Below are 10,446 nucleotides of genomic sequence, written 5' to 3'. Positions count from 1 at the left end.
CTCTTGGATGTTCCCTGGAGAGGGGCCGGAGGAAGGAGCCACCCTCCTGCTCAGCCTCCCCTCCTAACAAGGAGGGGAACTGGGCATGAGGAGTCTCAGCCAGGAAAGAAGGTGTCAGGGAGCTGCAGGTGAGTGTGAACAGACGGGTGACATGGAGACAAGAAGACAAGAAACTACCTCCCGCGCCAGGAGTGGTTCTGAGGGAGAATACAGCAGGGGTCCATGTGCTTCCTCTGGGAACTTGCCTGGGCCCAGACGGGTGCTCTTAAAGGGCAGATCTGCCCAGAGGGGAGGGTGTGTGGGCCCCACAAGGAGCTTGATGAAGGGACTGGCGGGCCCTAGCTCCTTCAGTGTCCATGTGGCAGAGGACCCCCACATCTTGCTCATGGCCCTTGTCGGCCCCCTGGAGTCTGGCTTGCAACGTCCTGATTCTCTTTTTGGGTTTCTGCTTGGAGAGTGGAGGCGGTGGTCGCGTGTGGGATCCTAAGACAGAGCAACTTAACCCTGGGAGCCTGAGGACCACCTTGCTGCTGGGCACGTGGGGAGGGAGGCACTGCCCCGCAGCCTCAGCCTGGGGGGTGGATGACACTTCACTGGGGGAAAGGCAGGCAGGAGTAGGGGGAGGAGGCAGCGAGCAGAAAGCATGGATTAGCATGGATTATGCAGGCCCAGGGGCTGGGAGGCCCTGGCGTCCTGGGAAGCATGGCCAAGCTGGTGATGATGTTGAGAAGCAGGAAGAGTCTGGGAGAGCCTGGAAACAGAGGGAGGCCAGGCCAGGGGCGAGCTGAACCCAGAGGGGAGGAGCCAGGGTTTCCGAAGAGACGGGATGGGAGGACAGAGGGGGAGGAGTGAGAGCCGGTGTCCTGGGCTGCCAGCAGCCTGTGGGCTCTGGCATCGGCGACTGAAGAGATAGGTCTCTGGGGTCTCTAGCCCCAGCTGGCTGGGAACCCCTCTCCCTGCTCTGGCTGCACTAAAGCCTGGAGGTGGGGGGAGGGCAGAGAAGTTAGTGGCCTGCACAGGCCTCCCTACCCCTTTAGGGTCCCTCCCCCACTAGCCCAGAGGTCCCTTCCTCCCAGCCCGGGGAGTTCTCATGTCTCCTTCCGTACCTGCTTCCAGCCCGGCTCCCGACTTCATTTCCGAACCTGTTTGGAAATAAAGCAAGCGTCCACAGCCAGGGCCTGGCTGGCCAGGGTGGGGTGGGCCTGGGGCCAGCCACCTGGTGGGGATCGGGATGAGGATCTCCCTCCTCTCTCATGTTTCCGGGACCACCCAACAGACCCAGGCTAGCTGAACTGAACGGGGCGTTCTTTCAGACTGACTTAGAAGAGACTCCAGAGGGGTAGGGACCAGAGAGAGAAGTTAAGGCTTGGGAGGAGGGGGGTGTCTGGAGAGGGTGGGGTGAGAACACTAAGGGGAGGGCATGGGGGTGGGGCACTCAGGGGAAGACATGGAGGGCAAGCAACGGGGGACTGGGAGGGTTTAGGATGATGTGTGGATGACAGTATGCAAATTATGTGCAAAGCATTATGCAAAGCAGCACTATTAGTGAAGAGGTGTAGGGAGACACTGATCCGCAGGGTAGCGCTGAGGTCCGAGGAGTCCAGCTGAGACCACCTGCTTGGCCCAGAATCTCTTGCCAGGCCCTGACAGCCTGTGGGTGCGCCTGCATCTTGGAGGGGTTGGACACTGCCAGGGCCGAGGAGCCTGGACCGCCCTGTCTGCCATAGACTGAGCCCCCCTGGCAAAGGGGCAAGATCTGCAGCCCATTTCAGGCCCTGTGTACTGCTGGCTGTCTGCCGAGCAGCTCAGAGCCACCCTGCGGTGCCCCTCGGACGCTCCCAGCCTGTGGTCCGCGTGAGACCTTGAAGCGGAGACTAGAGTTCTCAGCATCTCTCTGACCAGGAGATGCGCAGTCTGTACATGGGGTCACAGGGGGGATGAGCCTTCCTGCCCCGCCTCCTCGCCCGCCCAGCAGCTCTGAGCCCTCCTGCCCAGCGCTGCCCTCTGGCCAGTGTCCCCTTCAGAGCACAGTGGTCCATAGGTCTTCTATGGTCCTGGAGGAACTGCAGGGGATCTGAACCTGTACCAGGGGTTGGGGGCAGCCTAGCTTAGCATGAGCACCCTCTGGGGGACTTTTGGGGAACCAGACTGGCTTATTGTCTTAATGGGCTGGGCCAGGTTCCCCAACACATCCGTCCTGGTGTACCCCCACAGGGACACTCCTCAATGGATGACACCCCCCTAAGGACACTAGGGAAATGCCGAGTGCACAGAAGCCAGGGCCCTTAGAAGCTGCTGGAAGGCTCCTCATGGCAATCAGCTTGGCTTGCTCTGTGGTCACCTTTTCCTGAAACACCATCCTGGAGAACCACCAACCTAAGCAGGTTTCCTCCCCCTTTCCTTTCCTGGTGTGCCTTGGCCTTGGGGGAACTGGACCACAGAGGGCCACTTCCTGTGACCTGACCAAGGCTGTGGAACAAGTTAGGAAGTGCTCTGTGGCTTGTCCTCAGGCTCAACCTGCCTGTGGCCTCAGCTGGGCTCTGTTGGTTCAAGACCCTGGAAGACCTTGCCTGGGGCCCTGCCGGTCCTGTCATCCCCTGGTGGCCCTGGCGGCCCCCACCTTGCTCCTTGAGCCGGATGATCTCTGTGTCGGAGCCAAAGCTGTTCCAGGCGGTGCAGTTGTAGATGGTCTGGAAGTCGGCCCGCACGATGTTGCTGATGGTCAGCGTGGAGATGACCCCCTCTTCGGTGCTGACCGTCTCCACCGTGTAGCGCCCCGACGTCCCCGACTCCAGCACGTTCTCCTTCCAGGACCAGGCCTGTCCGAGGTGCGCAGAGTGAGGAGGAGACCCCCACCCCGCCGCCAGCGCCGCCCTGCCACCTCCCTGCTCCAGGCCGGAAGCTGCCAGGCTCGCATCCAGCAGCATCATGCCCACGGGTCCTCACACGCATCCCAACATGCCACAGATGTGTGCACACAACACACATCAACGCACATCACAACACACACACCAGACCACACACGCACATAACCATGCACGCGTACACGAAGGCTGGGCCACCCCGGAGGGCATTTCCATGGACAGGGGGCCTTCTGTGGCTCTTCCCTGGGACACCTTCCGGGCAGACAGGGAACCCTGTGACAGCGATGGGAGCCCCCCGCCCTCGGCGGGCCCTCGGCTGCCCTGGCAGGTGGGAGAAGAAGACCAGCCCCAGAGTGACCGAGCCTAGTTTTGTCACTTTGCTCCTTGGTACAAACATATGTTCCAAGAATTGTGCTCATGACCATCTTAACCTGTCTTAGTCTCTAAGGCTGAGAGTGGAATTCTTCTCGGAGCCTTTCTGCATTTGTCAGCGTGTGAGCGCCGGGCACACAGGCCCGGCTTGCGGCATCCGGGAGAAAGTGACAATCTCTGCAGGTAAGCACTCGGCGGTGGTGGGTGAGGTGCCAGTGCTTCCTCAGACTTGGCACTGGTGACATTCTGGGCTGGGACATTCCTGGTTGTGGGGGCTGGCTCGTGCATTGTGGGAAGTTTGGCAGCATCCCTGGCCAACATCTGCTCGATGCTGGTAGCACCCCTCTGAATTGTGACAACCAAAAATGTCTCCAGACAATGCCGAATGTCCCCTGGGCGGGGGTGGGGGGAGGGGAACTTGTCCCATTGAGAACCGCAGGCCAAGAGTTAGATCTCTATGAAAAGAAAGATGGTGCGAACACGCTCAATAGTGAATGGGTTATTCTGATGGGCATGGGTTACAGTTACAACTTAAAAAAAATTAAAGGGTGAAGGGAACAGGGGCATTAGTTCTATGTATGACTTCTTGCAATTTGTGTGTGAATTTTTCAGACAGTGAATGAGCCGAATGCCTGAAAAAGTGTGTAACGCACGTGATGCCCTAACCGTATCGGAGTTTACAGGATGACACCTTGAGCGTTTACAGCTTCAACATCCCAGCCCCTGGCACGCTCACGCCCCGGTTGCTCAGTGTGCACCCCCTACGTCCTCCCTGGTGGAGTTGACCCTGGGGCAGTCTTCTATCAGGACTACGCTAGGCATCGGGGACCACTAAAAATAGTATCTGACTTCCATTAATGCTAGAAAATGCTTCCCCTTCTCTGTTTTCGTGCCTGGGCTCCCACCGGTTTCAGATGGACTTGGGTGAAGACCCTGGCTTTTACAAAAGCAAACACCTGGCAGGGCCCAAGTGTGAACTCTTCAGGAGGCCTTAGAAGCACTGCAGGGACGGGGATGAGTTTTGCAGAAGGGAGGGACAATGGGATGATACTTTTGGGGGGGAGAACTTGGTAAGTGGGGCGGGGCAATCCACGGGCACCTGGAGGCTAACAGAGGAGAACTCTGGGGGGGGGGGGTGAAGAAAGGGGGTTGCCGACCATAAACCACACTCTGTCTAGGATTTTGCCAAAGACTGGCGTTGAACCCAGGAAAGGGAAGCAATCACTTAGCATTCCTTTCTGCTACCCTCACTTGGCCCTCTGCTCCTAGGACGCAGAACTTGGCTGGAAGCATTCCTGTTATTGCTGTTAGGGCACATCTGGACAGCAGAGCAGAGTTAAAGACACTTGCAGACCAGCCCTGGGCGCATACTGTCTTCATGATGCCCTTCCCAGAGAGACAAGGCAGGTATAACTTTCCCCACGGAGGATGGGAAGCTCAGAGGCCTGGTGGTTGTAAGGGGCGGTCTGAGATGAGCCGCCAGGGCAGTCCCCCAGCCCTCCGCTCCCTGCCCCAGAGCACTCACGATTCGGTCGGGTGGCGGCGTGCTTCGGATGAAGCACTTGATCTGGCCCTTCTCCCCGTGCAGGGCATGCTGGGTCTGGGTGCTGGAGATGATGGGGGGTCCTGTTGGGGAGACAGAATGACACCAGGGAATCAGCAAAGGCAGGTGCCTGGCCGGACCCTTCTGGGACGGGGTTCAGAAGCTGACCCATTCATCCAACCGTTCAGCACACATTTCCTGGAGGCCTGTATGTGCAAGGTAAAGTGCAAGGCAGGGGACTCAAAGATAAATTAAGTGTTCAGTCAGTCATAACCGTCTCAAGGGATGACGAGCGAACGCTTCTAAGTCAGACTGCCCAGAAGACATAAATAACCGCCATAAAAGGTGGTGAGTTTTCTTACCACGGCGCCGTACACATGGAGTGCCAACGGACTTCAGAGGAGAGGGGCTCATTCTGCCTGGCGGGTGGGGAAAGCTTTATGAAGGAGGTGGGAAACCTCAGAAGGGAGTAGGGGAAGCGTTGGGGAGGAAGGGATACTAAGTAATGTTACCTCTCTAACTAATACCACCTCTGCCTTAGGGGGCTGTTCCATTCGAGCCATTCTTGCCCATGTCCAGGAGAGGGCGCGCTTGCCCAACAAACTGGGTGCCCTCGCGGGGCCGAGCAAAGCCGGGAGGAACCGGGAGGAAGAGAAGGAAATGCTCGCATTCCTCTGGGGGGTAGGGGGGATCACCCTGCTTAGGGGGAATGCGCTGGGCGGGTTCACAACCTTCATCTCACGTTTGTCTTGGAGGTCCCGTAGTTCCCGGCCTTGCCTGCCTCCAGATAGGCACCCATACGGCCCAGGTGAGACCATGGTTCCAAAGCTGATCAGGACACGATCCCGTCCAGCGTGTGTGGGTGTGTGTGTGTGTGTGTGTGTGTGTGTAAGAGGGGGAGAAATGTTTATGGATGTCTCCCAGAGTCCCTGTCGTATCTACCTCCTCCCACAGCCTAGAGAGTCCACCTGCAGTCTCAGAGTGTGCCTCCTGTCCAGTTCTGCCTTTTATCTCACCCAAGTCCTTCCCGCGCAACGCCCACCTGGCACGGAAAGGGGGGAGGGAGGAGAAGTGAATTCAGCTGTTTGCTCAGCTAACTTCCTGGCTGGGGCGGGGGCGGCTGAAGCAAGCGGTGTAGGGATGGAGACCCTCGCGCCCCCTTCCCAATCCCTGAGGGAAAAGGTTGGCTCTTAGGTGGCCGAAAATGGAGGAGAAAGAGCTAGAGCAAGGGATCTGGAGGACAGGCAAAATTAAGCTGGGAACAAAACAGAAATTGCTGCAGACATAATTGCTGTTTATTAGCCGCCTTAATTAAAACAGATTTGCATTTCTATGACTAGCTCTCAGCCAGCGGGTGGGGGTGGGTGGGTGCTGGAGACACTCAGGTGACGCTACTGAGTTTGGGACGGCTAACAGCTTGGAGCTGGATGCGGCGGACGTGGGGGACCCTTCAGGTAACGGCTTCCAGCCCGAGGTGGCTCTGAGCGTGGGCTGAGCCCAGTGTAGTGTCTCTCTTACGTATTTTTGCTCCAAGAAGCCTTTGACCAAAAGGCAGGAGGGCTTGATGTTTTAGGAACTTGGATGGCACTTTGTTTCGCTGCTGGCTGGAAGTGAGGATACCATAAAACCTTTTCCCCTTCACTTTCCAGGAACTAGGAATTCTCTGGGGGGTTTTCAGGCATTCTAAAAGCCATCAGGCAAATGGGTAAGTGTTTAAGGGCTTCTTAGAAGAAAAAAAGAAATCAGAATAAAGGTGGGGTTGGGCAGTCAAAGCACAGTGGTAGTGTGGTTAATCTTCCCCTCCCTGCAGATCCCGGGTTTGAGCCAAACCAGGCAAGACCTGCGCCAATTTACTCCCTAAAAGGCAGTGGGCAGCGGTCGCCCACCAGCTGGGGTGTATTGTGAGGAGGACCCCATCTCATTTTGGATCCTTTCATAATGTCTGGTCCCTTCAGCCCAGCCCAGGCCCCTTTCCAAAGGGCTTCGCCATCCCTCCACCTGTTCTCTAGATCATTCCTCTCCCACGTCGGTTCTCCCCCCTGGCCACTTAAGCCATCCCCCTGCATCAGGGCGAGATGACCCTAGTTCAGCAGAAACAAACTGCCTCTTTGCTTCACTCCAATCCCTTGGGCGGTTCTCTTCCTGCCGATCCCTAGATCCTGTGCCGAAGGACTGGAGGCAGAGGAGGGGGATAGACACACGATCCCTGGGGGGTGCAGATCAAACCCTGTGTAGCCGCCAGGGCCCAGGCTGGGGTGTCCCTTCCAAGAGAAATGTCCACCCGAGGTGTGCGAGGTGTGTGTTCCCTTCCCAAGAAACCACTTTGTCCCTGCTGGGAAATGCCTGGATATCTAAAGTGACAATGGAATGTCAGTCCCTCATTTATCCACCTGGTTTTCCCCAGAAATGGGGATGTTCCTTTAAAAGCTTCAGGCTTGGGGACCCTGGAGGGTCCCCAGCCCCGCTGGGCTGGTTGTGGGGCCAGCAGACGGGAGCTGGCCACAGTCATGGGCCAGCACCCAGAGCGGGCAGCAGGGGAGGCCACTGCCTTCACGGGGCCTGGCGCCTGAGCCCAGTGTCAGACACGGAGCAGCAGAAAAAGGCTGCAGTCTGCGTTGCCATGGATATACGGAGGCGCGATCAGATGCTGTTATTTTTAGCCCTGCAGTGCCAATTTATTGGTGGCGTCCTGGGGACCCAGGGGGAAGGCAGGAAGACTCCTGAGTCAGGGTTCTGCCCAGGACAGGTGGCCTGTGAGTGCACCCGGGGTCTGAGTAGATTCTCCCTCCCTCTGGGGCTGCCAGGACTCTGGGGGAGGAGAGGAAAAGAAATCAGTGGAGCGGGGCTGGCTAATGGGGAAGCCAGAGGGGAATGGCTGAGGAAGCACCAAGCTTGTTTTAGTTTTCTAGCAAAGGGGGAGAATAGATGAGGCTTCCTGTGGGCAGCTTCCTGGGTGGAGGTGAAGCCAGGACGGCAGATTTCCAGAACATGGCTCAACCCCTCCTTAGGGCCCTGATCTGGGGCCAGGACCCAGAGGCCCTGCAAAGGTGGGTTTGGGGCTAGGGTCCCACTGCGGCTCAGAGCCTCAGGGCTTTGACCAGAGGCAGACTCTGTGGGACCAGGGGGCTCGCAAAGGGGAACCAAAAACCCAGTGAACTAAGGAAGTTTGGAAACAGAGGGGCTTGGCCTTCGCTTTTCTCCCTCTCTCCAGACAGCAGCTTTGGTTGCCCACCCTGCCTGAGCGTGTACCATGGCAGGGACGTCAGATTTCCATCATGGTGCTACAGCCTTCCTGGGTCTGACCCAGCTTCTCTGTGACCTTCTATATGCCATCATCCATGCTGGTCTAATACTCTGTCCCCTAAGTCTTCTGTGTTCTGGGGACATCTGAAAACCCTCTCCTGCTATAATGGTTTTATGGTAAGTGATAAGACTCTGCCCTCAAGAGGACCCTCTGAATGCTTGGTCTTGTGGAAATTGTGACGGTCTCTCGGACCGAGCAGCTATCAGGCAACGGGAAGGGGCCAACCAGGAGTTGCAGAGACGCTCCCTTACATTCCCTCCAGGGCCAAGGTCAAGGTCAAGGTCAGAGGGTAGATACGGGATCTAAGTTGGCTGCCTAGTGATCCTCTGACCCTTTCCTCTTGGCCAGGATAAAATTCATCAGCTACCACTTCTAAGGCTGGGACCCCTTAGGAGGAAGGTGACGCAACTAGCCAGGTCCTTCCTCACCTCAGGCCTGGGCTTTGACACGGACTTGAAGAGGTGGACAGAACTGCTATGGAGCCAGGGTTGGGGGTGGAAGCAAGGCCCAGAGCCAACGACAGGCCCTCTGAGGCAATGCCTGGGACCAAGATGCCTTGGGCCCCTCTCTGCCCCCTCCTATCCCCTTAGCATGAGTTGGGGAGGGGCCTTACCATTGACAGTCAGGGTCACCTCTCGCTCCCCGGCTCCCACCCGGGGCACCACGGCTCGGCACACATACTTCCCAGCATCCTCCTGGCGGACGGTTTTGAGGGTCAGGGTCTTTTCATTGCTCAGCACCTGGGAGGATTGCAGAAGATCAGACATGGAGAGCAGAGCCGGGCTCTTTCTGTCTCCCAGAACCAGAAGGGCTGCGAGGCGGGCCTGCCGTAATGACCAGGTCTTCAGCATGGCAGTAAGGCGCAGGGGGGGCGGTGGGAGACAGTATGCCCCGTGAGCTGTCCAGGGGAGATCCACAGCTGCAAACCAGCTGGGAGGGGGGAGTGTGCAAGGAGTTGGGGGGCGGGTACTCCCCGGCTGGGGCCTGGAGGCTTTCTCAAACACAGGCAGGCTGCCCACCAACCTGTACCCGGCTGGCCCTTCCTGGACCAGTCTTTTTGGAGTCATTTTCAATATCCTTTTGGGATAGAGTTTGGGGGTGATCCAAAGACTTTGGCCTTAGCTAACTCTGAGTTCAAATCCTGACTTGGGTGGTGACTACCTGCGTGGCCTGGGGCAGTTTCTTATCTGCTCTGATGCTCTTATTTCTACAACGGGGCAGCCCTGCTCACAGGATGGAGTGATGTCTGGCCCACAGGAGGCCACACGGAGGCCAGTTTCTGTCTGCCTCACCCTTGACTTCCCTCCCAAGGCTCTCGCTGGGCCTCCTGAGGGGAGGGGTTTCTGATAAACTTACACATCCTAAAAAACCTATTTATTTTAAAAGAGGAACACAGGAAGACTGCGAAACTTAACTTAAAAGCTTAAGGATAGCCTAACTATTCGGGGAAAGTAGAAAAGGCTGTCTAGAGACTTTTTACTGGCAGCACATTGGTGACCACCTGCTTTTCTTCTAAGGTTTAGTGACAGGGCAAAACTGCAATGGTTAGTCTGTTTGGGACTGAGGGGGTACATGTGGGTATCTGGGGTTCCCTCTCTTCTTTCTGGGGTCCTTCTTCCTTCAGCTTACACTGGAGGCTGATGCCCTTAGCCAAAGAGTGAGAGGGGCCCAGAAGGCAGTTCGGGTGGTCCCCTGTGGGGTGTGAGCTGAGGACTTACCACGCCCGAGCCCCGTTTCATCCAGACGATGGTCAGGGAGGGGTTGCCTGTCCAGGAACAGCTGAAGACCGCATCGGAGCCCAGATCCACGAGCAGGGATTGGGGCTCTGTGGTCATCCGGGGCCCAACTGTGAGAGGAGTAAGGGGGAGACAGGGCTCTTGGTGGGCTGGGAGCTCTGGGAGAGGGGTCTGAAGGACCTGGGAAGTAAGCAAGAGACCCCAGTCCCCCAGCCCGGCCTCCCTCAGGCCCACCCACTGGCAGCAACAGCCCTAGGAAAAAGTGCTCTGGCCCCAGTTCTACTGGGATTTGCCCCCATCTCCTGCCCTTTGTCCTGCTTCCAGGAGGCCCCTCCCCAGCCTGCAGGCAGAGAGGACTTCCTCCTACCCCAGAAATCCTGGGATTTTTCTGTGTCTGCCTTCAGGTCCTTGCTCATCTCCTCCAGGCTTCAGCTGAGGGACCTGGAATCCAGTTACCCTGTGCACCTCGCCCACCTCCTGGAGCCCTCCCAGGGTCCTCCCAGGGGCTCTGAGACAAGGCGTGGAGGAAGCATGCCTCTCCCCGTGTTCTCCACCCTCTCCGAGCCCGCAGGTTATGCTCCGTTCCAGCCCCTCCCAGCCTTTCTCCAACCCCGGTGAAGTAGCTGG

The 10,446-nt window shown here is 57.6% G+C and overlaps 1 protein-coding gene and 1 long non-coding RNA gene across 2 annotated transcripts; one reads left to right on the top strand and one right to left on the bottom strand.

Moving 5' to 3' along the window:
* Nucleotides 1-2,230: 2,230 nt before the first annotated feature.
* On the bottom strand, nucleotides 2,231-10,174 carry LOC135362408 (kin of IRRE-like protein 3). Its single transcript, XM_064577242.1, has 4 exons — nucleotides 9,802-10,174; nucleotides 8,697-8,823; nucleotides 4,762-4,862; nucleotides 2,231-2,819 (listed from the first exon to the last, which is right to left on the bottom strand). Exons 1-4 carry the CDS (start codon nucleotides 9,916-9,918, stop codon nucleotides 2,286-2,288), a joined length of 879 nt encoding a protein of 292 aa, XP_064433312.1. The 5' UTR covers nucleotides 9,919-10,174; the 3' UTR covers nucleotides 2,231-2,285.
* On the top strand, nucleotides 2,799-4,248 carry LOC129046370 (uncharacterized). The gene is made up of 3 exons (XR_008507544.2): nucleotides 2,799-2,828; nucleotides 3,305-3,419; nucleotides 3,849-4,248. It is a non-coding gene; the product is annotated as an uncharacterized LOC129046370 (long non-coding RNA).
* Nucleotides 10,175-10,446: the final 272 nt, after the last annotated feature.

Source organism: Mirounga angustirostris, unplaced genomic scaffold (assembly GCF_029215605.1).
Source record: "Mirounga angustirostris isolate CCGP_5_RB_7025 unplaced genomic scaffold, mMirAng1.0.hap1 SCAF_13, whole genome shotgun sequence".
NCBI classification, from domain to species: domain Eukaryota; kingdom Metazoa; phylum Chordata; class Mammalia; order Carnivora; family Phocidae; genus Mirounga; species Mirounga angustirostris.
Note: the sequence above shows the minus strand (reverse complement) of the source record. Positions and strands in the feature narration are given on the sequence as shown.

What these genes read in the sequence shown, in the direction of transcription:
- LOC135362408 (XM_064577242.1), bottom strand. Translation starts at nt 9,918, where the DNA reads ATGACCACAGAGCCCCAATCCCTGCTCGTGGATCTGGGCTCCGATGCG. An exon ending in TGAAACGGGGCTCGGGCGTG is followed by an intron (nt 8,824 to 9,801) that starts GTAAGTCCTCAG and finishes CAATCCTCCCAG; the next exon opens with GTGCTGAGCAATGAAAAGAC. An exon ending in CGCCGCCACCCGACCGAATC is followed by an intron (nt 2,820 to 4,761) that starts GTGAGTGCTCTG and finishes CACCTCGGACAG; the next exon opens with GCCTGGTCCTGGAAGGAGAA.